The 24,199-nt window shown below is 43.1% G+C and overlaps 8 protein-coding genes across 12 annotated transcripts in view; 1 reads left to right on the forward strand and 7 right to left on the reverse strand.

The window, feature by feature from the left end:
• Positions 1–626: 626 nt before the first annotated feature.
• Positions 627–1,043, reverse strand: Xport-B (exit protein of rhodopsin and TRP B). Its single transcript, XM_017082060.4, has one exon. The coding sequence runs from the start codon at positions 1,041–1,043 to the stop codon at positions 702–704; it is 342 nt and encodes a 113-aa protein (XP_016937549.4). The 3' UTR covers positions 627–701.
• Positions 952–1,559, reverse strand: Xport-A (exit protein of rhodopsin and TRP A). The gene is made up of 2 exons (XM_017082541.4): positions 1,303–1,559; positions 952–1,236 (listed from the first exon to the last, which is right to left on the reverse strand). Exons 1-2 carry the CDS (start codon positions 1,526–1,528, stop codon positions 1,100–1,102), a joined length of 363 nt encoding a protein of 120 aa, XP_016938030.2. The 5' UTR covers positions 1,529–1,559; the 3' UTR covers positions 952–1,099.
• A 1,010-nt stretch (positions 1,560–2,569) lies between these two features.
• Positions 2,570–4,563, reverse strand: LOC108015568 (solute carrier family 22 member 1). The gene is made up of 2 exons (XM_036816841.3): positions 3,788–4,563; positions 2,570–3,732 (listed from the first exon to the last, which is right to left on the reverse strand). The coding sequence occupies exons 1-2, from the start codon at positions 4,497–4,499 to the stop codon at positions 2,732–2,734; spliced, it is 1,713 nt and encodes a 570-aa protein (XP_036672736.3). The 5' UTR covers positions 4,500–4,563; the 3' UTR covers positions 2,570–2,731.
• An 829-nt stretch (positions 4,564–5,392) lies between these two features.
• LOC108015581 (putative fatty acyl-CoA reductase CG5065) lies at positions 5,393–7,584 on the forward strand. 2 transcript variants are annotated; one of them, XM_065867230.2, is made up of 8 exons: positions 5,396–5,584; positions 5,640–5,864; positions 5,930–5,997; positions 6,054–6,149; positions 6,202–6,656; positions 6,714–6,991; positions 7,052–7,262; positions 7,432–7,584. In XM_065867230.2, exons 1-8 carry the CDS (start codon positions 5,512–5,514, stop codon positions 7,496–7,498), a joined length of 1,473 nt encoding a protein of 490 aa, XP_065723302.2. In that variant the 5' UTR covers positions 5,396–5,511; the 3' UTR covers positions 7,499–7,584. The 2 variants fall into 2 exon arrangements, with proteins under 2 accessions (XP_070852547.1, XP_065723302.2); XM_070996446.1 differs by lacking the exon at positions 7,432–7,584 and having other exon boundaries at positions 5,393–5,584; positions 6,714–6,996; positions 7,050–7,187.
• Positions 7,585–9,671: 2,087 nt separating this feature from the next.
• On the reverse strand, positions 9,672–13,715 carry LOC108015575 (organic cation transporter protein). 2 transcript variants are annotated; one of them, XM_065867229.2, is made up of 5 exons: positions 13,518–13,715; positions 11,513–12,222; positions 10,940–11,446; positions 10,271–10,414; positions 9,672–10,211 (listed from the first exon to the last, which is right to left on the reverse strand). In XM_065867229.2, exons 2-5 carry the CDS (start codon positions 12,189–12,191, stop codon positions 9,814–9,816), a joined length of 1,728 nt encoding a protein of 575 aa, XP_065723301.2. In that variant the 5' UTR covers positions 12,192–12,222; positions 13,518–13,715; the 3' UTR covers positions 9,672–9,813. The 2 variants fall into 2 exon arrangements, with proteins under 2 accessions (XP_065723301.2, XP_065723300.2); XM_065867228.2 differs by having other exon boundaries at positions 13,411–13,715.
• A 911-nt stretch (positions 13,716–14,626) lies between these two features.
• On the reverse strand, positions 14,627–17,193 carry LOC108015963 (solute carrier family 22 member 19). Its single transcript, XM_017082545.4, has 4 exons — positions 16,353–17,193; positions 16,134–16,288; positions 15,373–15,999; positions 14,627–15,311 (listed from the first exon to the last, which is right to left on the reverse strand). Exons 1-4 carry the CDS (start codon positions 16,916–16,918, stop codon positions 14,761–14,763), a joined length of 1,899 nt encoding a protein of 632 aa, XP_016938034.4. The 5' UTR covers positions 16,919–17,193; the 3' UTR covers positions 14,627–14,760.
• Positions 17,194–18,148: 955 nt separating this feature from the next.
• Positions 18,149–24,199, reverse strand: part of Hs6st (heparan sulfate 6-O-sulfotransferase) — an 88,565-nt gene continuing 82,514 nt past the window's right edge. The window contains exon 6 of the mRNA XM_036816721.3: positions 18,149–18,975. Within this exon, the coding sequence (XP_036672616.2) occupies positions 18,840–18,975 (136 nt within the window). The 3' untranslated portion in view covers positions 18,149–18,839. The remainder of the gene's footprint in view (positions 18,976–24,199) is intronic.
• mira (coiled-coil domain-containing protein miranda) lies at positions 20,428–23,915 on the reverse strand. 3 transcript variants are annotated; one of them, XM_017082041.4, is made up of 2 exons: positions 21,647–23,915; positions 20,428–21,556 (listed from the first exon to the last, which is right to left on the reverse strand). In XM_017082041.4, the coding sequence occupies exons 1-2, from the start codon at positions 23,435–23,437 to the stop codon at positions 20,942–20,944; spliced, it is 2,406 nt and encodes an 801-aa protein (XP_016937530.4). In that variant the 5' UTR covers positions 23,438–23,915; the 3' UTR covers positions 20,428–20,941. The 3 variants fall into 3 exon arrangements, with proteins under 3 accessions (XP_016937530.4, XP_036672615.3, XP_036672614.3); XM_036816720.3 differs by having other exon boundaries at positions 20,428–21,574; XM_036816719.3 differs by having other exon boundaries at positions 20,428–23,913.

A 24,199-nucleotide genomic window follows, 5' to 3' on the forward strand; every position in this document is an offset into this window, starting at 1 on the left:
GAGGTGTCTTTAAACTACAAAAACTGTGCCACATGAAAAATACCTGAGTTCAGACGATTACAGCACCTTTTATAGGCCTACAGTTGAAATAACTTCCAAAACCAACTACCTACACATTTGAATCATATCTGCGTATAACTATATTTTCACCACTTGCTTCAAAGGTGTAACTAGCAATGACCAGATCTTTATGGGAAAAGAGCTTACTTATGAGAGTGCAATATGATAATTCGAAAACTGCATAGGACAGACCAAATCGATATACTCCATCGTATTTTTAGAAATTAGTACGTTTATACGGTTTTGTGAATAGGTTAGTAAGTGAGCTGATGCTGGAAACACACGAATATATTCTGCTAAAGTTTAAATAAAAAGCTGAAAACTCCAAGTAGGAGCAAATTGTCTTGTAATACTTATTAACGATGACCACTGGAGGGTGGGATATATTTTTTATTATTGTTGAACGTTGATGCACTAAGAGCAGTACAAACAAGTGGCCCAAACGACACCAAGCACGTGCTTGTTACGCGCGGGCCCATTTTTATTTCGGGCAAATACGGTTCGCGAGGAAGGTACATAAAAAATTTTTTTGAATAAGTAAACCTATTTAACCTAAAGGTATGCAATTAATTTTTTTATGATGATTCTTTATTCTACGAAAGTCATATAAAATACACTAACTATAAATGTTATAAGATAAGCTATCTTATGTTGCTGGTGGTAAGACAAACATCAAAAGCTGGTAGCGCTCCAGTGATCTGCAGGAATCGCAAGAGTGTGTGGCTGTAGGTCTTTCTAAGAGGAGGAGATTCCGATCCTTCCTTAGGGATTCTAAACACCTCATCCGGAGACTCCAACTCCCTAACATAATCCATAAAGTTGTCCACATTGATGGGAATCTCTGCTTTTGGCTTCGATGGTTCCGCTTGCAATTTCCGCTGGAACTCGCTTCTGTAGTAGTCATTGATCATGGACATCATGCCCTTGGAATACCAGTAGATGATGCCAATCAAGAAAAGACCCTGCATAAAGGGTCCCACCATTTTGTAACCTCTGATTTAACTTGATTTTTCTTGTTTGTTTGATAGATTCTAAGGCTTTACTGCTGCTGCTCTTCGCGAAAACTTTCTAGCCACTGATTGACCATGTAGAATTGCTCCTTAATATGCGGCCAGGCCATGGTCACGATTAACATAATTGTATTTGCGAAGACGAATAGTTTCATCATCTCAAATGCTAAATTGAAAGTGAAATTTGATAGACATTAATGAAATAATATGTAGAGAAGATCAAATTACAGACCCTCCGGTGTGCGAAGATAGTCGCCGAAACCGGAGTTCAAGTCCTTGTCCTCCTCCTTCTGCTCATGCTGATCCTTTGGCTCTCGGGTCTTGGCCTTGCCACCGCCTTCGGCTTTATCCTTGCCGGAATGTCCTTGACCGTGGGAGTGTCCCTTGCCGTGTCCGCCGTGCTTGTTCCTGCCGTATCCAGTGGATGAGTTGGCAAAGGCCGATTTCTTCGGTTTCATGGCATCCAGGATAGCAGCAGTTGGTCAGCCGGTCCTCCACTGCACTTATTTGGAGGTGGTTTTTTTGGTCTTTTCTCTGCTCCTCGGATGGTCCTTCCTCGCCAACTGCTGCTCCGCGAATGACACACTCATTTGTGGAGGGCCCATTGTAGTGGCACCGCTTCTGGCAATTTTATGGTTTCTATTTTATTGATTTGCGATTTCTGCTTGTCGCTTTGGATGGGTGGGACTAGTGGAATATTGGGGGCGGGACAGGTGACCAAATAGAAATATGTTGTTAGTAGAGCAATGCGCTCGGATATTTAGCCAGGCATGTGTGCTTATTATACGTATTACACAAATGTGTGTCAGCTTGGTGGATGACTGTGTTCGCTGGGTGAGTCGGTTTTGTGGGTTGAACATTGGTCCCAAATGGTTGAGGTCCCTGTAAAATTAATGGAACTGGTAGAGGCTTATTTAAAAAAAGCATTTAATGAAAACTGTTGTTTATTAACTTTTTTTTCATTGTTATGTATAATTGTATTTTAACTTATTTCTTCCAATTAGAATGTAAAATTTACATTACAAGTTCTGGCTTATGTTTTATACTGTAGACTAAGCTATATTTAAAAAATCTATTTAAGCACTTTAACCAAATTAAGGATTTTACTCCACAAAAGATTACAAAAATGTGTTCCTCAAGCCTGATCTTTAAAATAAAGTGAGGTAAAGTAATTTCAGCAAGTTGACGGAACTTATCGATTCATTTAATATTAAAACATCTATTTTTTTATTTTAATTTAGTAATGTATATGTTAGTGTATTTTAGGAATTTGCTTGTAATTATTTCTTTTATTGTACGTTTAAGGCTTTAACTTAAAGTTTGGACCTGTTTTTCTTATTTTAACATTTTTATGTATATTGTAAAAATATTTTGCAACCACTACTTACAAAATCTACGTAAACAATTTTCGTAAACTGAGAAATATGTTTCAAAAAAAATATTTGTTCGTCTAAAAATTGAAGTAGAGTAAAGTAATTGTAGTAAGTTGACGTATATCATAAGATACTTAACTTTTGATTTATTCCCAAAAGTATGCAGCTCAATATAATGTTTGATTCACGACTAGCGAATGTTTAACAAGCTAAATTCGAATACTGATTGCGAATACTTGACAGACACTAAAACTAACTAAGCTAAAAGAACACCCTTCGTATACGTTATTACGTATACGCAATGAGGTGCTGCTTCTTGTTCACCGTTGCTTCTTCCGGTTCCTGATCCCCCACGGGAGTGGCCAGGCAGCAGGTGCACAGGCCGCCCAGGATGACCAGGAGGCAGAAGGCGGACAGCGAGAGGGCGGTGCTCACCTGCCGCAGCAGTGTGAGAAAGGAGGCGGAGAGCTGCCACACCCTCGCCCAGGTAACGGCGGAGAAGGAGAGGCAACTGCGCTGGTCCTGGGGCACCAGCTCACCCAGGCAGGCCAGGATCATGGACTGGGCACAGGCCACCGCAGCCTGGGGCAGCGAGGCCATCAGCAGTCCCAGCGTCAGCCCGTACACCTCGGGCATATTCTCCTCGGCCAGGAACCAGCAGATGCTACCGATGCTGCCCACTACCATGGCGAATCCTCCGGCCCACTGCCACTTGTGTTCCCTCTGGTTGAAGGTGAGATGGAGGGCCAGGAAGCAGCCCAGCATCTCGGCCAGTCCCATGGCCAGCGTGTTGGACACCAGGTGCTCCCTCCCGAAGGATCGCACATGGAGCAGCAGTCCGGTGTTGACCACCATGAAGGTGGCCAGTGCCATGTGCACGGCTACCAAGTGGAAAGTGCTTCTCCGCTGTCCCATCCACAATTGCATCCAATAAACCGCTGGCTTCGGCTCCAGCTGCTTCTCCCTCAGCTGCCCCAACTGCAGGGGCAACTCCTTGGACACCCTGTGGATGCTTCCATTGGTGCGAGCTGCCTCCAGCAGGATGCCCACGGTTCTCTCGATGGCCAGTTGGGTATCCTTGATGTGAAGCAGCTGCCAGCGGGGTGAGTCTGGAGTCCAGGGCAGCAGGAAGACAATGATCAGCAGAGAGAGGGTCACGCCCAGGTATATGTGCTGCCAGCTAGGAGCACCAGAAGCCAATCCTGGCAGCAGGATCAGGCCCAGAGCCCAGAAGCAGTCGTAGAGCAGGAGGGCTCCCAGTCGATATCTGCCCGCTGTTATATCACTAACTAAAAAGGTTAACAAAAGTTATTAAAGAAAATATATTAAATAATATTTACTCACATATAGCATGCCCCGAGGTGATCATAAAGCAGCAGGAAACAGCCGCCAGGCAGCGGAGTCCACAATGCAGACTGAAATCCTTGACAAGACCCATCAGCAGGCTGCACATGAGCAAGCACCAGATGCCCGATCCGTAAATCTGCCGGGGACTCAAGACCCTCATCAGCTTGGTGGCCGCCACTCCGCCGATGAGTAGGCCAAAGAGATGCCAGTACTGGGACCAGGCCACGAAGAAGTCGCACAGGCAGACCAGGTCGAACTCCATGGTCAGGGAGTGGAAGCCCGTGGTGTAGAGGAACTTCCGGCACTGTCGCATGGCGTAGCCGGAGTCACCATAGTTGACCATCACATAGCAGTGGTCCAGGGAGACGGTGCAGTTGTCCACGGGTCCAAACGATGTCGTATCGCATTTGTACTCCTCCTCGGGATAGAGATCCGGGGCTGTGAACAGGATGCAGGCCATGAACCAGGCGGCGGGGATCTTGCAGAGGAACAGGATGAGCAGGGAGCGCAGTTGCCAGGGGCCAAAGTCACCCAGTATATGGGTGATCACATCATCATCTTTATTATCAATGGGATTATTTGTTTTTGAGGCAGGAACTTTATTGGCCTTGGGATCCGTGCAGGTGAAGATGTGCGAGAGGTGGCCCAAATCCAGGGGCGTGGGCGTGAGCCGGCGGCTCAAGCCTTTTAGATTATTCTTCTCCTTCATCCTTATTTAACTGCGAATTTTAGTAACCACGTCTTGGGAGCACCAACCCTCCAGCATGACTGCGACTTCGCTTAGCACCTCACCTGGCCAGGTAAACTCGAGGGCTTTGCTTTGCGGTGCCTGCCTACGACATCGTCGCTAATCAAATCATTCCAAATAAGCGGAGCAAAGTTCCTAACTGAATGTGCAAATATCGGTTGACGACGACGAGATGCGATCTATTTTTGCTGTTGATCCGTACGGAGTTTCGAGGGAAGATGATGATGATGTTCCGGTGGGGCAGGCACTTGACGTGATTGAAGCTAATCGATTGGCCAGGTAAACAACATCGGAATGCGTATTTTTTGGAAAGCTACTAATCTGTGGAGTCATTTAAGGTGGGGAAATTCCTTGATCGTAATAAATGTGATAACTATATATTATAAAACGGGTACCTTATTATATATTAAGATTTCCAGTGCAATGAATATATAAATTTGGTGGAAGTCCTTGATTTAAACATATATGTTGTTTTACAAAGAGGATTTATGTCTCTGTAAGCTTTGTGGACTTACATATATCATATCATACTTAACCATAGAATAAATTGATTTAAGTTTGGACCTAGGGATTCATAGCTCCTTAAATTATTATGATATTATAAAAATTGACTTCTTTACTTATTTCTTTTTAATATCATAAACATAATTATTTTCCAACAGCTCCTAACATTTATAGGTCAATTCCAACATGCAGACTGAGTTGGCATTTTATGATTTCGAATCATCATGATCATGAACCAAAGACCCAGCCTTGTCCACATTCACATCCACATCTAAATATGATGTAATATATTTGTGCTCGAATGTTACGTCTGAGTTGCTACTTTCGTTGGTCAATTGAATTTTCCACTTGCATTTTCATGGAAAACTTGTTTCGCGAGGACCAAGGCATTTCTTTTGCAAAGCCAGTTGTTTGTGGAAAGTGAGCAGCACCGGATCAGTAGCAATAGTGGCTTCAAAGTGGCCACATCATGGAAAACTCCGAAGTGGAAATTGTGGAGCACCAGGCGGATATTTACCAAGATGCTGTGGTTTTCATAACTGGTAATATTGGGATGTTCTCTAAAAAAACCTTACTAAAGAGAACTCTGGTAAATAGGAGCCACTGGATTCGTGGGCAAAACACTGCTGGAGAAGCTGCTCTGGAGTTTTCCCCAGATCAAACGCATCTACATGCTGATCCGACCCAAGAACGGGGTCACAGTGGCGGAACGCTTCCGGGGATTCCTCCAGAATCCCATCTTTGAGCGCCTGAGAGCCCAGCATCCCGAGAGGCTGAAGAAAATCTTTCACTTCTCTGGCAACATTGAGGATGACAACTTTGGTATAGTGTCTTATTTAGAGAAACTTCAATGAACACATGTCTTGACCAGAGTTTTCCACCAACAGGTTTAAATGAGTGCGACAGAGCTGTTTTGTGTGCCGAGGTGAACATTATTTTCCACAGTGCAGCAACGGTTAGTTTGAGTGGGAAATCCCCAAAGGTTTTTCTAGTAATATCTCTAAATTGCAGGTACGCTTTAACGAGTGCTTAAAAGTGTCAGCCCGTGTCAATTCCCAGGCCACCTATAATCTTCTAGAGCTTTGCAGGGAAATGACTCAATTAAGGGTAAGTTTGTTCCTTTTTGGTTTAACTTTATTTTAAAACACATATTTTCTAGAGCTTTCTGTACGTTTCCACGGCTTACTGCAATCCGGGTAGGAAGTATGTGGATGAGCAGGTGTATCCCACTATGCCGCCGGTGGATTGGCGTCAGTTCCTTGCTGCAACCCAGAAAATTCCCGATGACTACTTGAATCGCTTGGCCGACTATATAAAGGGTCCGCATGTCAACACGTATACCTTTACCAAATCCATTGCCGAGCAGATTGTCAATGCCTATAAGGATGTGATTCCCATAGTGATTGTAAGGCCTTCGATAGTGACAGCTGCTTATAAGGAACCCTATCCCGGTTGGATTGATAATATCCAGGCCATCAGCGGGATAATGATGGAGATCGGCAAGGGCGGCATCAGCAGCATTCTGGGGGACAAGGATCTTATTTGCGACATCATCCCAGTGGACTTTGTGGTCAATGCCATGATCATGATGGTCGGCAAGGCGAAGTTGGGCAGGTTAGTTGACTTATGGTTTATTTTAAATTCAGTTTATTAAAATATTTTGATATTTAGCTTGAGCATTTGTAACGCCACCTCTGGAGTCACCAATCCCATCACTTGGCAGCGCCTGGGGGAGTTGACCATGAAGTGGTCTAGAATCTATCCCACAAGACGGATGATTATGTTCCCGAATTTCAAGTATAGATGCAGTGCCCTCAAGCACGAGTTGGCCGTCTGGATTCTCCATTTTGTTCCCGCCTTGCTTATGGATCTGCAAACTCTCCTGTTGGCCCAAAAAAGGCGCCTAGTCACTCCCATTGCCAAGAAGTTCCGGCAGGCTTGTCTAGCAGGTTGTATATAAAATATAAATTTATAATACAAAAATTAATCCGTAATTGATCTACTCACAGGTAGCTTTTTCTCGCTGAACGAATGGATCTTCAAAAACAGCAGCCGGTTCTATTTTAAGGAAATGATTGACAATGGCACGTACCCCACGCTATATTGGAATCTGGAGGAGCTGGACTACGATGATTATGTGCGGCGTCACATGATTGGGATCAACAAATATCTGCACCGCGAAAAGTTCACCGTTGACTCGAACAAGCTAATGGTGACCAGGTGAGTGCTCTCGATTTTGTGCGCCTTCCATATCTGAATCAAGAGAATATAAAAAGACTTCAGCAAAATACTACTATATTATGTTGAGAATACCCAAGGGAATAAATTTGTAAATTAATTGAATTCTAACAAGCCATAAATTTAAAATTCTACATTATTTATCTTGCAGGGTTTACTGGTTCTGGATTTTTCTGCACCTGCTCTTTTACATTATGCTGGTTTATATAATGTTTTAGTCAAATACGTTACGTTTATTCCGCGATAGGCAGGTGAAGACTAGATTATAATTAATAATGTAATAAAAATAAAAAGATTGTTGATATAAGAGAATCTTTCTTACCATTTTTGGAGCATTTGTCTCGGCGAAATGCTGCTACCGTATCCATTGTAAGGATTGTACCCGAAGTTGGTCGATACAAGGTGTCCACGGGTCGTGGTCGAAGTGGCTACCCAATCCATATTCCGATTAATGAGTGTAAGCTTATGTTATTAATGAATCTCTTACCCGTCTTTTGAAACCAAATCGTCCATTTCCCGGCTATCCAAAGACTGAATAGACTCCTTAGGCGGCGTCTCATTCTTCAAATCGTTCCCCTAACACGTGCGCTTGCCGATTCCTGCAAAAACGAAATATCCTTGATACACCCTCTTCGCGGGAATCGGCGAGCGCACCTGCGAGGGAAACGATTTGTACAACGAGATGGTCAAGGCGAATAAACGGAAAATTTGGCAGGGTTTAAAATTGTTCACTATTTGGTACCTTCTTAGCTGGACGTGTGAATAATACTGAAATATAAATTCATTTTTAGATTAAGGCTCTTGTCACAATCAGTTCAGAGCCTACTGAGCACATACCGTAAATTATAATTTGAATAATCGAAAATTCTGTCGCAGGCACTCTTTGGATTAACTTTTTCAGTTCGGGACCTTCTCAGTTAGATGTATGAAAAAAACTGAAAAACCGATTTACTTTTAGATAAAAGCTGTCACAAAAATTTCAGAGCCTACTAAGCACGTACCGTAAATAAGCGAATAAACGAAAATTTTGTCCCAGTAATTCTATGTTAAAAAAATGTTTACTGTTTGGGACCTCCTCAGTTGAGTGTATGAATAAAACTGAAATATGAATTTAGTTTTAGACGAAAGTCGTTGTCACAATCAATTCAAAGCCTACTGGGCACTTACCGTAAATAAATTATTTGAATAAACGAAAATTGTCGAAGTAATTCTAAGAAAATAAATGATTCACCTTTTGGGATCTTCGCAGTTAGATGTTTGATTAAAACTGAAATATAATTTTGGTATCACTCGAATGCCGTTGTCACCACAAATTTTGAGCCTACTAAGAAAAAACCGTAAATAATAGTTATTGGAATAAAAGAAAATTATGTTGCACCGATTTTAGAATTATAAATTGTTCACTGTTAGGGGACCTTCTCGGTTGGAAGTCCGAATAAAAATGAAATATAATGTTGGTATTACTTGTAAGCTGTTGTCACCATCAAATCAGAGCCTACTAAGCAGGAATAGTTGTGATTTTTATTTTCAAAGGCCTACTGCAAATTTCAAATTCTAGAACAGTCCAGTTGATTCAAAAAAAAATACAAATCATAGTAGGCCTTTTGAAATAAAAATCTGAAATAGCTCTTATTTACGGTCTAGTATGTTTTGCCTTATCTGTCATAGCTGTCAGTCCATCTGACATCTGGCAATAAAACTTTTTCCTTTTTTGTTGAGCAACAATATTTGTTGACCAGCATTCGTCAAAAACTATTAGTATTCGAGCATGCCTAACTTTGCACATGGAATGGAGGATCCTAACTCTAAGGAACAGGAAGAACAGGAACCCTCCTCTGAACAGGATACGATAAGCCAGGTGGACATGATGCGCTTTCTTGGCTTGCAGTTCATTCGTAAGGATACCGAACCTCTGATGAACCCGGAAACTGGACAGAAAAGTCCTCTGATTGAGGACCTGGATAACCAGCACTCCTGCGAAACTATCAAGTTCCAGGTTCCAGACCCACCGAGCCTCCATCCTCCCAAGACTCATTTGGAAGTAGAGCCCCTTTCAGAACCCGACAATAGCTTACCAGCCCGATGTGATAACTCTACATTCATTTAATTGGTGTTTCTTAATGAATAAAATAGTTCATATTGCTTCGCCTTAAGCAGAAACTAAAATATAAGCAACTAAAAAAAACTAATTACATAAAAATAGCAAAAGTAAGTTAATTAGGGCAAGTTAAAATTTAGTAGAATTGGAAATATAGCAAAAACGAACTTATTATTTTCGTTGTGAGCTAGCTAAGGAAAATATTTTAAAAGCTTTTCCGTTGAGTAATGGGTGAAATGACAAGTTGTATAAGATATTCCCCTAGTTTTTCCCCCAAAGCAAATGACTAAGAGTTCAAAAAACAACCAATATTCTGTAGTAAAACTGCAAGCATTTAAAATAACAATTCACTTAACCTAATCACAGAAGAATGTTGTTTCATTAGCTGATAATACAAAGACTATTAATTGGCAAAAAAATTGCGATCTCCGCCGCCTACAATCGAGTATTGTTCACATCGGATTCGACGGTCCAAACGGGGGAGTTCAGAGGGGATTGCTCCTTTTTGTCACTGGGTTCCAATTGGGGCACAATCGGTGAAACACTCGTCCTGGGCGTGAGGAGCAGGCTGGTGCAGATTCCACCCAGAATGCTGAACACACAATAGGAGGTCAACGACATGGCCGTGTCGATTTTCCTCAGGACATTGAAGAACGGGGCCGAGAGGAGCCACACCCTCGCCCAGGTGACCACGGAGAAGACGAAGAGCTGCTTCTTGTTCGCCGGCATCAGCTCGTTCATGCAGGCCAGGATCATCGACTGGGCACAGGAGACAGCCGCCTTGGGAATGGTGGCTATGATCATCCACAGACTGACTTTCAGATCAGCATCCACTGGGGAAAAAAATTTTATGATAAATATAACCTATAATAATAAGTATAGATCTACTTACTCGAGTCAGCATTGGTGAATATCCAGCCCATGCAGCCCAGGATTCCAGCTAATATATTGAAGACCCCGGCACATTGCCACTTCCACTTGTTGTGCTTGAGGGCAAAGTGGAGGGCCAGGAAGCAACCAATGATTTCCGAAAATCCTACAAATAAAAGATGAGTTAGTCAAAGGCGTGAAAATAAAAATAGATCAGAAGTAAAGATTATGTATTAGCAATGGAATTTCAATAGATCCTATGGCTTTCAACTATAAATCGTTATATGACATTATACTTTTAATTATGATCTGACAATTTTCTTTTGTATTATGTTTAACTAACGAATTTAGATAAATACTTTTTTATAGTACACACTCTTATAATCTTATCTGACAATTTACTGTTAGTTATAATCTGCTAGAGTTTTTATTTGTACTATGTTCATTTATAAATTTAGGTAGTATACTTTGAATATATTGTAAGAGCTAAAATCTTTTCCGTTAGTTATCTACTGAAATTTTATTTGTATTTTATGAATAAAATTTTTAAAGATAGCCACATATTAAAGGACTACTATAAGTTCCTTGAAAAAATATAGATCATAAATAAGAGTATGCGATGGGATGGGTTTCCCAAATAAAACCTTATACCAATTAGATCTTTTAAATAGTTTTCAAATCATAAACTCACCCATGGCAATGGTATTGGGCACCAGATAGTCCCTTCCAAACGATCTTATATTAAGTAGCATGCCCATGAAGTTGATGACAAAGAAGGCCAGTGCCAAATGGGCGGCCACCATGTGCGTCTTGGCCCGCTTCCCCTTCCACAAATCCCGCCAAGGAGCGGGTGGCGGAGCAGCTTTCAGTCGCTCACTCAGTTGCTCCAGTTGCAGCCGGAAGTCCGGAGGGATCTTAAAGGTGCGATCATTAATGACTGCTCCTTCCCGCACGATCTCCTCCACGTTGTCGATGGAGAAGCGATCCACGGCATGCCGGAGCAGCCAGCGAGGTGAATCAGGGGTCCAATATAGCAGCAGGATCAGCATAATGGTGGGAAAGGTGATACCCACATAGATCAGGGACCAGCTGTTGAAGAAGGAGGAAAGCCCCGGCAGCAGGATGACCCCAATGGACCAGAAGGTGTCGTACAAAATGATGGCACCTATGCGATGCATTCCCGCCGTGATGTCGGCAACTGAAAGGGTTTATATAAAATGGGTTATTTAGGATAAGTATTTCCACTAATTTTGAAGAAACTTACATATTGCTTGACCAGCTGTGAACATGATAGCACAGCAAACTGCGGAGAGGCAGCGGAAGGCGCAGTGGAGGCTGAAATCCCTGGCATATCCAGTGACCACTCCACAAACTATCTGTGCCACGGCACCCACACAATAAGTGCTCCTCGGACTGATTCCCAGCATCATCTTGGTGCCCATAACGCCGCCTACGAGGACACCAAACAGATGCCAGTACTGCGTCCAGGCCACGAAGATGTCCCTCACGCAGACCAGGTTGAACTGCATGATCAGGGAGTCGAAGCTGGAATCGTAGGTGAACTGCTCGCACTCGCTGCTGCTTCCAGTGGATTCATCCAGGACATAGCACTGGTTATCCGAGACACTGAAGTTGGAGTTACTACTGCTGACCAGGTAGCTGGTGTCGCATCTGAACTCCGAGATGGGATAGAGCTCCGGTCCGGTGAATATGATGCAGGCCATGAACCAGGCGGCGGGAATTTTGCACAGGAAGATGATGAGGATGGTTCTCAGCTGCCAGATGCCAAAGTCACCCACCACATCCGCGATGACATCGCTACCCGGAGGTGCTGGTGGAGGTGGTGGCGAAGCCATCCTCTTGTCCAGATCGTTCTCCATCTCATTGGGCAGGATGTGGGGGACAGTGGGCTCTCCACCTCGGGCTGGCGACGGATTGACCATTGCTCCAGTGGCGTCTCTCTAGTGGAACATTCTGCGAATGATCAGGGAGTAAAAACGAGTCCATTCATTTATTTGTTTTTATTATTTCTTTTATTTCAATACCCCCGCTTTATTTACCGACCCTTCCAATTGATATAAATTGAAAGCGGTTTACAGCTGAAATCAGTCGATCAAAGGCATTGAATATCACGCGGGATTCTTGAAATATCTGCGGTTTCTATTCATTTGATTGACTTTCGTTATTAGTAATAACATATTACATATGAGATTGCCATATATAATTATGGGGAAATATGTTAAGACCTACTTTAATATTTATAAAAACAGAATGCAGGAAACTTTTGCATCACTTATGATCTGGACACGATTTTTCAAAAGCTTCTGGTTAGCATAAATCAATTTTTTTCCCCCATCTGTAACCATTAATAAGTCTGTAATCTTTGTTAATTTCATTCATTAATAAATTAGCTAAGCTCTGGGATTTGTTTAACCTGTTTGAAGTTCTAGAGTGCCATATTCCTCCACTGATAATGATATCATATCGCAAATCACGACTGATTATTGTTTTATCGATAAACCAAAAGGAGGTTGATTAAGGACAGATAATGGGTGTCTTTCGTATAGCTGCTTTATCTGTTTGCTAGCCCTTATTTGTCGAGGGCAAATATGGCAAAAGATTTGCAATAAGATTAGGTTGTTAATTCGCGACAGATTCGCCTGTCTCATCTTTGTTGGATTATCTATATTGACACACTCCTTATGCCTCAATTCCACAGGTGCTAATTCGCTATTGTCTGGGTTACAAGTGGTGCCACCTGCAGTCTGTCTATTTATTGGTAACGCAAATATTTTAATTCCTAATTTTCCAGGCAGTGCTAATTGCAGAAAACTGGTCGTGCCGGTGCTGAATATTTGAATTTCCTATTCAGTATCTGTAATACATCTAGGCAATGACAGGGGCGGTAGGTCGTATTATTGGCTGAACGACTTGTTTCGAACCCAAATGCAAATTTATAATTGCTTATGGGGCTGAAATAGTGAGCCACTCGTGTCAAGTTAATGGATTGCTCGACTTTTTGACAAGAGTGTTATTAAATGCAGTGTCTACATTTTATTCAATGAATGTTGAAGGCACCTTTATAAGGTAGTTAATAAATGTTTCAAGGAAAATCTATTTGCATAGTAAATATTTTTTATTATTAAATAAAAATCAACTGACCTTATTTCAGTTAAATATCACTTCTTATATTATTTTCACGATCACTGTTTGTGGTTTATAGGCAAACATCCAAATATTTCCGTTGACTATTCATTCATTCACAATACCATTTATTTTTTCGCGATATCACTTTGTTGTTTGTTCATTTGATGGCATACAAACTAATATAAATTAATTAAGCGGCAATAAAAATTATGCACGCAGTTCGGGTTTCGTAAAAGGCAGCTTTCCAATTCGCACGTCCCAGCCCCGATTTTCTTCTTGGAGCACTCGCGTCTCAATCGGCCGAGAATCAAATGGCAACTGAATCCAATGTCGCATGGGGAACTATAGACAGGGAGTGAGCCGACTGGCTGTCCACTCGGAAACTCGAAGCGTTAATTTACTTAATGAATTTGCTCAAATGATAAAAACTTATTGGTCGGCTGATTTTTTGGAAATTTTTTTCTAAAAGTTTCAGCGCTATTTTATAAGTTATAACTAATTTGAAGCAGTCGAGACAAAAATGTGCAAGTAAAAAAAATTGAGTCGTTTTCCGTTTGTTTGCCCATTAAATATTTTATTTAATGGAATAGCTGACGGATCGATTGAGTGTCTTTCAATGCTCTTTATGTTATTAGTTTTTACCCCTATCAAGTGTGCATTATCTTGGCCGCTGAAAAGGTGGGCGGAGGTTCTTTAGTAGGGGGTTTATAGCTTGGAAGCCATAACATTATTACTTTACGTTATCAGCCTTTACCTTTCGGGCTTGTACAAATTCTTATTCGCCTTCCTTGCGGATTTCTATTTTAATCTTTATTGTCTCTGCCGCTTTTTTTTAGCTTCGACACATCGATTGTGTTGCTCTTCATTTGATGCATTGACCTACATTAATTTGGCTCTCTTTATTGGCAATACATAATCCTCTTAATTTATAACCCATAGCTCCCACATTCACCAGGATGTTTAAACCGCGTCATCAATTGATTATCATAAATTTATAATTTAAATTGGTTTAATTTGGTATAATTTTTAACGCACCGTTCGCTAATTAAGACCATAATGCCAACTTCAAACAAAAGACAATGTATAATTTAATTAGCAATACATGACATTAAATGCTCTGATTTTGGTTTGATACCCTTAGGCAAGCCTTCAATTTTGTGGCGAAATTCATTAGTGAGATGAAGACTTGTTTGAAATTCTTTTAAAAGTGGGTGTGTTTTTACATAGATATTTTTAGTTTTTTTATTGGACATGTTAAGGGAATTCTTAATTATATATAAACACTTTTATTATTAACAAAAAATAGGAATATCTTGATTTTTTAATCACATAACAAAGCCTACTTTTGGGCTTCTGGAAAGCTTTTCAAATGGTTTCCGAGCTGTGCGACCTGCAAGCTTGCGGTCTGGGCTGCTCCAGCTCCATTTCGATCTCACTGGAGGGATGGAAGTTGATGTGCCAAATGTCGGCTATACTGACTGCCATATTCCTTTCAAAGTTGCTCAACAGTTCGTTGCTATAGGCACTGCAATCCGAACTGTCTGTGCTGCAGCGGCGCAATATGATGGCCGACTGGCGACGATATGTATTGGGCGTGGGCACCTGGCTCATCAGGGGCTGCTCTGTGTTCCAATAGTAGCGATTCAGGCGACGTAGGGCCAGTCCATAGATCCAACCAATGGTGGCCAAAATGGTGATTGGAACCAGGTGATGGATGACAGTGAGGCAGCTCAGCAGCGGGCAGAAGACCAGGCACATTCGACTGAATGAGATCACAGACAGCAGCAGGAGCACCCTTTTCTCCTTGGACACAATTTCACTGGTGCAAGTGGTCAAAACTGCTATCGAGGCGGAATTGGCCACCTTTAAGGTAAACCAGAAGACCAGTTCCAGTCCCACTCGTCTGGAGTTACGTTCTATGAGGGGAAGAATAAACCTTTCAGCCAGTTAATATCTGATTATTATTATAATACTTACCAGTTTCGGGTAAAAGCCATATGAGGTAAGTACTCAGACCGGCTATAATCATCAGATTTCCTGCCCACCGCCAATGGCGACGTGTGTATAAGATCAGGTAAAGACCCACAAAGACACCCACCATCTCAGCAAAACCCAAGGCCGCTGTGTTCACATGCACTTGTTGGGCTCCCAAATTTCGGATCATCAGCAGAATGATGTTATATAGCACCATAGCACAACCCCAGATCCAGTGAATGTACAACAGTTGGCTTCGCTTCGTCTCGCCATCCCAGATTTCGCAGTAACCAGGCTTCTTTTTGGCCATCTGCTCCAGGTCGTTGGCGTACACCGTGAGCTGAACATCGAGGGTAAGTGGAACCTTCCGGTTGTTGTAGGTGGCCGATTCCAGGAGCTGGCGGAGAGCAGCCTCAGTCCGCTGGTGTTGCAGCAGCCAGCGAGGAGAATCCGCTATCCATCGATGAAGCCAAACCAGAACAATCAGGGAGGAGGAGATGGCCACGTACAGGTAGCTCCAGTCGTCAAAGTATATGGAAATGGCAGGGAGGAGTACTAGACCCATGGACCAGAACAGCTCTGAGAGAGTGATCACTATGATGCGAGCCTGTCCCGAGGTGATGTCGTTTACTAGAGAAAAAAATGTATGTTAGTTATGTTCGTTTCTTAAGTCTTTTGATATGCTTTGCTTAAGAACTAACTAAGTTCGGACTATAAAAAATATATTTTTGAATTTTAAATAAGCTAATAAATTCAATACTCACATATAAACTGCCCGGAAGTATACATAAGGGCACAAAATATGGAAGTAAGGCAGCGGAAGTAGATATGCAACTGGTAGGTGTCCACTAAACCAGTCAGGTTACCACAAAATATCTGTCCAATCATGCCGAGCAACATCAAACGTCGTGGACTAATGCTAAAGATAAAGAAATTATAATTATCACACTGGGCTAAAATAAATACTTTAGTCAAATACAAACATTTTGAGAGCAGAGTAGGCCATTAGACCGCCAATCAGGGCGCCGAGAGCATGAAAAGATTGCGTCACCGCCACTAAAACGCGACGAGAGCAGATCAGATCGAACTGGATGATCAGGGATCTATAGTCCGTCATGTGCTCCACATGTTCGCAGGGTAGCGAAGACTGGGCATCCGGCTCCTTCGATTCCGAGGCATTCCACTGGCGACCATGACTGCGGACGAATCCCCGGGCCAGGGAATCCGAATAGGCATTGCACACATCCACATTGAACAGCCGATCCGTGCTCCTTGCATCTTGCCAAAGTGGATGGCTCTGGCTGACATGCTCCGCCCGCGATCGGCTCACATTCCATTCAGCCGGATGGCAGACCAGCTCCCCCTTCCAGGGATAAGGAGCCGTATATATGATAATGGCTGTGAACCAGGCACTGGGAATCTTGCAGAGGAATATCAGCAGTATGGTGCGCAACTGCCAACGTCCAAAACTCCCATTCACCTGCTCCACAACGTCCAGTTCTGGGGAGGACTTCCCCGGATAGCTACCCGTCGACTGCGATTCCGGCATATCCAATCCGAAACTTACACTTTGGCGTACGTACGCGTACTGACTTTGCTAATTTCCTATCGATCCCATGGGCTTGGGCTTACGGGAGCGAAAACGATGTTTGCTCTTCCGTTTAGTTGTTCCCTCAAATTGGTGCAAATTAGTCGGAGATTTTTTGATTCGTCTGGGTGATGTCTTATTATTAGGTTTGTTTTCTGCGCTTTTATAACATCCATGACGTATGGGGTGTTGGAATATGAGGAGGATCTATTTAGTACCCAATAAATATTTATTGTCTTTAAGATAAGACAAATAAATTTTTCCACTATTACGTGGGACTATTAAAAAGGTCCTAATTGAAGTGATTTGTTTATTTTAAGTATAAACAAAGCTAAGCTTAAACAATTGTATCTATTTTGGGACCGGTGGGAAGTGGAATATTTTTGTAAGCTAATAAAGATATTAATTGCATTTCAAATAGACAGAGTATAAAGATACACATATAAAATAATCATAAAAAACAATATATGAAAAATCAATACAGTTTAAATTTATAGTAGCCCTAAAAGTACACTACCACAGTTTTGATTTACCAGTGTGTCTAAAACAATGCAATGGTATTTTATTATGTTTAATATTTCAACACTCCCAAAACTAGACTTGGGTATATTTTATTTTAAGTTATCCTGAAAAAAGTATTTTCCTTGTGTTACCAAAAGCAACTCCTTTTTCCCACTCACCGAATTTTGATGACAAAGCAATAAATAAAGGACACCTTTGTATACTCAATAATCCATTTGTTTTATTCAATTTTACCTGCTTTTATTTGTTGTGTTTGCATTTTCTGTGTGTGTTCACTACAAAATGGTTTTTGCTTTTCTCTCAAAATCATGAAAATGCAAATAAAATTGTTTTTGTGAACCTGCTTGAAATTTGCAATTCCATATTTCCATTTATGGTTGCTATATAAAATGGCACACGCCCCATAGATTATTATGCAATTAATTAATATTTGAAATATTTTACATTACTTTTGTCATGGGCAATGTGTTTATGCTCTTTAATGATTTAGGCAATTGGCTTTGTGTGTATTTCGTTGGCTTTGTTGTTTGATCAAAGTTTGCAATTTCGCTCGCTATCGATATCCAATTAATTATTGTCTGAAATAATGATGTCTGCTAACAGTTCTACATATGTTCACTTTAACTGGCCAAAATAATAGAATAGACGAAACTAATTGCATTCCTATGCTCTTACTTAAATTGATTGTGTTTAACTTTATTCTGCTGTATTTACAGTGAAGTCTAGGTAGTAAAATAAAATAAATGCGTTGTTGGATCGAAAACATTTCCCAAGCACTATGCACTTAGACTAAGTGTGTGGATTTGGCTTTGCAGAGACTTGGCGTAACAATAAACGAAAATCTACAAATTACAAATTACAAATTAATTAATTAATCTAATTTATGGCGGTGTGGGTTAGGTGCGCTGTGAAGATGAAATTTCAATTCGAGTGTGCTGCCACCTCACAATTTTTTGTTTTTATAAAATACACATATTTTGCAAAGTATTTACATTTTCTAAGGATTACCATGGTGCGACTTATCAGCAGGGAGTACAGTTACGGTCATGGATTTCATAGTTGTGCTTAGGATTAGGTTTAGAGATAATATGCGCTCTGAGATTTTGCTCATCATCTATTTTAGTTGTGTTACTTATGTATGAATGAAACAAGCCAAGTCCGCTAGATGTTTTTTGTCTGCTTAATTAACATTATGCTTAGACGCTAGTTTAAAGTCCTTCGGTTGATTTTTATGCTGATGCTTCTGCGTTTCGGTGACCTTAGTGACCGCCCCTCTCTTATTTTCCCTGCCCAGCTACATATTTATGAGTTGGTGTGTGTCCTACAGCTAGTTTCTAATCGGTAATATTTGGTTTCGAGTTCAATGATCCGTGCTGAGCCCATCCTCCACATTGCTGTCCCAGTTGAATTCCGTGACGCCCTGCTTGAAGTAGATGTTGCCCAGGTTGGCATAGCGCTGCTCAAAGTTTGTGTCCTTTGCCTTCAGATGTTCGAAACTGCAAGGAGAAAGGCAAATATTAACCAGGATGTTGCTAAATTGTTTGCTTAATTTCGATGTAGAGATAAGTGTTTCATAAAGTTCAAAAAGTTATAAGTGAATTTTGATAAAGATTTAGACAAAGCTGGAAAATTTTCTATATACCAAATATTAATAAGGATGTTGCAAAACTGTTTGGGTTATTTCCATATAGAGATAATTGTTCATAAAATTCAAAAAGTTATAAGTAACTTTTGATATACATTTAGACAAAGCTGAAAAATATTCTAATCAACATTACTTCCATTATTTCTACATAATTTACATATTATAATGAAATTTCTATAGCTCTAGGAAATAGTAATGCAAATTTTTCATGGAACGAGACCTTCTGTACTGGTAAACATTCTCGAAAAACATTATTCTTCTGCGTATTTTACTCAGGTAGGCCTGTACCTTAATCACCGCTTGTCTGAATGCGTAATCTACTTTCTTCGGGGATTTACGGTGCCAACTTGTGCTGGCATTTCCTTCCCACTTTCCCGTTTCCCTTAACCATTTTCCCAACCTTTTGCATTGTCGTTCTGCCTACAAAAGCTGCTCAATTTACTTCTGCGCAATAGATTGTTTTCTTATGTGCAGCACCCCACCATAAAAAAAGGGAACCCTCAATTGTTGATGCAGCTGCCCGAGGTACTGTATTCGGTATATGGTATAAGGTAAAGGTACAGCTGTATAGCTGTATGCACAATGAGGAATAAATCCACGTCTTGGGCAAGTCTTCACTTACCTTGCCCGGGGCATTGTGAGCATTGCAGAAAATGTCAAAGGTCATAAGCGGCCATTATGCGGAACAAGACAAAAGGTCGCTTGCCAGGGATTTTTAAGGGGAAGGAAAAGGAGGAGAGCGGAAAAACAAAAAAGGTGAAGGGAAAACCCCGTCAACAGGCTTAAGTCACAATTAATGAAGCGAACTTGCAGCTACCAGTGGTTGTTATTGTCGGTGGTGCATGGGTATTTCCCTTCGTTTTCGGTCTTCTACTAAAGAAGGTTAAACCACCCTTGAGGAGGAAGCGCAGGCGCATGCGCAGCTGTTCCGTTTCGCCTGAGGAATTGAGGAACTGAGGTACTAAGGAGGAGGTCAGTCCGTTCCCATCGAGTAACCAGGGAAATAAGACCGTGCCAAGGGCCACGTGTGCGTAATCAGCGTCGCAAGATTCCATCGGATTGCATGGATGGATTCACCCCTTCCTGGAGAAGGTTCAGCCTGAGAAAATGCCATCACACTCGACGATCGAAATCAAAACGAGTTCCTCGGGGTTGCCAAGAAAAGCGTAAACAATTTTCTCATTGTTTCGGTACAGCCTTTAAAAAAGGTTTATATATACAAGAAATTACGACTTTGGGAAATAAAGTTTACTTTGAACCAAACTATGAAACTGTACACCTTGAGAACGAAATATAAAACTAGTTTGAAAATGAAAATTACTTTTATTTATGAAGGGTGTAAATAAATGCCTAACATAGTTGATACATAAAAATCATTTTCTTAGCCTTGTAGGGAGGGTTTATTAATATCAAATTTCTTCGAAGAACAGGAGGGAATTAAGACCAACATACAGAGAATTTTTCGACACCTTTGTAAACAGATTAATATAAACATATCAAACTTCATTGGATTTTGCAAAAGATATTTGATTTGAAGGATGTTTCAAAAGGTATTTAAAAGAATAATTCATAGAATAAAATTCGAGATGATAAACTGTTTACACCTCTAATATATCAAATTTCCCCAATAAAATCCAGAGGTTAAAAACAACAAGATTTGGAATTTAGTCGGGGTTCGTTCGAAAGAGATTTCAAAATCACCTCTGGCCTTGTTATGTTGTATGCAACGTGTGTATTGAATATATTTCAAATCAGAATCTTAGCTAAGGTATATAATTTATAATAGTACGTTAAGGTAGTTGGTACAAAGGAATAGCCTAGATGTTGCGTGCCTTGAGCACCTGCTTCTGGGGCGGACTGGGCACGTTCTCCTTGCCGGCGAACAGGACGGTCTTCTTGGGCGTGCTGGCAGCCGAACGGGGGGTTCGTGGGGTGCGGGGTGTGCGCGGACTGTGCGGCGTCGCCGCCTTGGGAGTTCGGGGGGCGGGACGCGGGGAGCACTTGCCGGCGGACAGGAGCTCGCTGATCTCGCTGGTGCTGTCCTGGCGCACACACTTCTCCGAGGAGTTGAGCAGCCACGAGGTGATCTTGTCGCAGTCGGAACGCAGCTCCGGATCGCACAGCAGATCCTCGATCTTCTCCAGATCGGTGGTGTTCGATCGGTTGGCCTTGCCAGGGGTGCCCAGCAGGGAGGCAGCCGATGCCGGCTGCTTGGACTTGAGGGCAATGTTCTCCAGCTTCAGCTGCTCACACTCCTCGCGCACCTTCACCAGCATCTGCTCCTTGTTGTCCAGCTCCAACTGGGCGAACTGCAGCACGGTGGCGAACTCATCCAGGGCCTTCTTCATGTCCACCATGTAGGCCTCGCGCGTCTCGTCCTTGCGCCGCAGCTCGTGGTAGTGGGCCAGCTGGGCGTCGCCATCGATTCGCTCCTGGAACGAGTTTGCAATCTGATTGAATTTAGCCAATGTCTCCGCCTCGCCGGCGAGCAGCTCGTGGAGCAGGGACTCCTTCAACGATACCTCGCTCTGCAGCGTCTGGGAGGAGGATCTCAGGGAGCTGAGTGCCTCCTGGCTTTCGGTCAGCTGTTGACGCAGTTGCTCCGCATCCGCCTGTAGGGTCAGGTAGCTCTGCTCCAAGGCGCCCTTGGCCAGCTGCACAGACTCCAGCTCAGCGCGGTATTGCTCCACATCGGCATCGGATTTCTTGAGACGCTCCATCAGAATGTTCACGGTGGCCCTGGTGTTGGTCAAAGTCAACTGGTAGTTGTATTTCTCGGTGATCGTCTTGGCCATGTCCTGTTTCAGCTGCACCAACTGCTGCTGCAGAGCATCACTCAACTGGATGTAGTAGTCGATGCCGTTGCGCAACTGCTCCTCGCACTTCTGCAGCTTCTCATCGCGCATGCGCAGCATATCATTGGTGGTCTCCAGGAGAACCATCACATCCTGCTTCTCCAGTTCGATCTTGATCAGCTCGTTCTCGGCCAGCTTCTGGCGCTTGTCCAGCTCGGCGCGCCAGTAGCTCTTCTCGCGCTCCACGGCGCCCTCAAGATCGCTCTCCACCTGCTGCTGCACCTTAGCCACTGCCTGCTGCTGCTCCGTGTGCCTGGCCTGCTCCCGGCACAACTGGCGAATGGTGTCGCAGTGGGCATCGATCTCGCAGTTCTTGTCGAGAAGTTCATCTTGCAGAGAGCGGATGAGGGTGCACTTGTTGGCCAGGTCGTTCTTCAGTGTATTACGCTCCACCTTCAGACACTCCAGCTCCGCCTGGCAGCTCTTGGCCTCCTGGCCATAGGACAAGGCATCCTGCTCGATCTGCTGCTTCAGCTGGACCACATCGGCCAGCAAAGAAGCATTGGTCTTCTGCAGATTCTCAACCAACTCGATATTCTCCGCCGTCTTGGCCTGCTCCAGGCTGCAGTGCTCACGGGCCTGGGCCACGTCCGCCTGGAGGGCAGCCAGTTGGGCCTGCAGCTGCTGCTCCACCACCTGGCGCTCCTCGTTGGCCGCCTGCAGCAACTCATTGGCCAGACGCAGTGCCTCGCTTTCGGCAACGAGAGTCTCCACCTGGCTTTCGTGCTCCTCGCGCTGCTGCTGCAACTGGTGCTCCATGGCGGCCAAACGCTCCAGGAGATCAGCGTGCTCCTGACCCAGCTGCTCGTTTAGGGTCTTGTACGACAGATTCTCACTGGTCAGAGCCTCGATCAACTGATCCGTCTTGGCGGTGGCCAGCTCATGCTCCTCTCGCAACTTGGCTTCCGCTTCCTTCAGCTGCTCCACATGGCGACGCAGTACGTCCAGTTGGCTCAGCTGGCTCTCGATGAGCTCGTTCTTGTGCCTAATTTCGTACTGCAGTGCCTCCTTGCCCTTCAGCCGACTGGCGGACTTGGCCTCCTTCACGGGAGTGGTGGCTGCCGAATGAAGGGGAGTAGAAGCCGCCGTGGAGGCGCCACTTCCGCTTCCGTTGGCCGCCGCATCCGTGTGACTGGGAGCCGGACGGAAACGCAGGCGCTGCGGCAACGAGGGAGTACGGAACAGGCGCAATCCCTTGGACTTCTTGTCCTCCTTGGGAATGGCAAACTCCTTGGCCTCCTTCGAGCTGGAGGCAAATCTCACGGCGTCCTTGAAGAACTTCTCGATCTGCTCCTTGCGTTCCGGCTGAACGGTGGGCGGAGCAGCGGCTGTTGCTGTCGTTGCTGTGGGCGTGGCACTGCCCGCCGATCCCGCCGAGCTGTTGGAGGCAGCTGGCGATCCACAGATGGCCACATCAACGTCATTGAAACGCTTCAACTTGGCCTTGGAGAAAGACATTTTCGAACTTGTGTTTTCTGGATTTTCCGTTTAACTTGGTTTCTTTGGATTTCGGTCTCAGGTTCTCATAAATAACGCTCGTTTAACTTTCGAAATAACAATAACTCAACGATCAAACATAAACACAACTTTAACTTTCGGTTTTGGTTTCTTTTTTAGTTATTTAAGGTAAACTGTTTAACAAATCGTCTGTAGTTCGTTTTATAATTTATTTGTTCTGTACTTAGTGGTCTGTTCTGTTCTACACTAAACCCACTTTCCCGTTGCTACCCGTTTCGCTGTACCTACGCGTTCCGCTGTCAAAACCTAACTGAGCTCACCTTCTGTCCAAGATCGCTGAGGCAAACATCGGGCTCAGCTGGCCGAGTGAGAGGAAGCGGGATGGGTAGTTGGGTAGAGCGGGTAGGAGATAGGGCCAGGGGAAGAACGAAGAAAACAACCCTCGAGCAAGGGTCGCTGCAACGATCCTACGTTGTCTCACTTTTGTGCGGTATACCCTATATGTCAGGTTGGGTATTTCCCACAGACATTGAAACGGCAGTGAATTCTTTATATTCGATTCACTGAGATTTTGAAAAATTATGAAAATGTTTAATTACATTATTCAAGATTCACAGAACGGTTATAAGTAACACATAAAACCCTATGTAAAAGTAAAATCCTTATTTATAAAGGGATGGAAAAGAATCCGCTTAAATCAAGAAATTATACAATAAATCCGTGTTAAGTACGACCTAGCTCCACAATATTTGTTTTTAACTC

Source organism: Drosophila suzukii, chromosome 3 (assembly GCF_043229965.1).
Source record: "Drosophila suzukii chromosome 3, CBGP_Dsuzu_IsoJpt1.0, whole genome shotgun sequence".
Classification (NCBI taxonomy): Eukaryota; Metazoa; Arthropoda; class Insecta; order Diptera; family Drosophilidae; genus Drosophila; species Drosophila suzukii.

Excerpts from the sequence above, each read along its gene's own strand:
- Xport-B (XM_017082060.4), bottom strand. The coding sequence starts at position 1,043 with ATGGTGGGACCCTTTATGCAGGGTCTTTTCTTGATTGGCATCATCTAC.
- LOC108015575 (XM_065867229.2), bottom strand. The coding sequence starts at position 12,191 with ATGGTCAATCCGTCGCCAGCCCGAGGTGGAGAGCCCACTGTCCCCCAC. Across the intron at positions 10,415-10,939 it reads GCCCAATACCATTGCCATGG|GATTTTCGGAAATCATTGGT; the intron begins GTGAGTTTATGA and ends TTTTATTTGTAG. Across the intron at positions 10,212-10,270 it reads ATTCACCAATGCTGACTCGA|TGGATGCTGATCTGAAAGTC; the intron begins GTAAGTAGATCT and ends TTTTTTCCCCAG.
- mira (XM_036816719.3), bottom strand. The coding sequence starts at position 23,437 with ATGTCTTTCTCCAAGGCCAAGTTGAAGCGTTTCAATGACGTTGATGTG.
- LOC108015581 (XM_065867230.2), top strand. The coding sequence starts at position 5,512 with ATGGAAAACTCCGAAGTGGAAATTGTGGAGCACCAGGCGGATATTTAC. Across the intron at positions 6,992-7,051 it reads CCGGCAGGCTTGTCTAGCAG|GTAGCTTTTTCTCGCTGAAC; the intron begins GTTGTATATAAA and ends ATCTACTCACAG. Across the intron at positions 7,263-7,431 it reads AACAAGCTAATGGTGACCAG|GGTTTACTGGTTCTGGATTT; the intron begins GTGAGTGCTCTC and ends TTTATCTTGCAG.
- LOC108015963 (XM_017082545.4), bottom strand. The coding sequence starts at position 16,918 with ATGCCGGAATCGCAGTCGACGGGTAGCTATCCGGGGAAGTCCTCCCCA. Across the intron at positions 16,000-16,133 it reads TACTTCCGGGCAGTTTATAT|TAAACGACATCACCTCGGGA; the intron begins GTGAGTATTGAA and ends TTTTTTCTCTAG. Across the intron at positions 15,312-15,372 it reads ATGGCTTTTACCCGAAACTG|AACGTAACTCCAGACGAGTG; the intron begins GTAAGTATTATA and ends TTCCCCTCATAG.
- LOC108015568 (XM_036816841.3), bottom strand. The coding sequence starts at position 4,499 with ATGAAGGAGAAGAATAATCTAAAAGGCTTGAGCCGCCGGCTCACGCCC. Across the intron at positions 3,733-3,787 it reads CACCTCGGGGCATGCTATAT|TTAGTGATATAACAGCGGGC; the intron begins GTGAGTAAATAT and ends TAACCTTTTTAG.
- Xport-A (XM_017082541.4), bottom strand. The coding sequence starts at position 1,528 with ATGAAACCGAAGAAATCGGCCTTTGCCAACTCATCCACTGGATACGGC. Across the intron at positions 1,237-1,302 it reads CTATCTTCGCACACCGGAGG|CATTTGAGATGATGAAACTA; the intron begins GTCTGTAATTTG and ends CTTTCAATTTAG.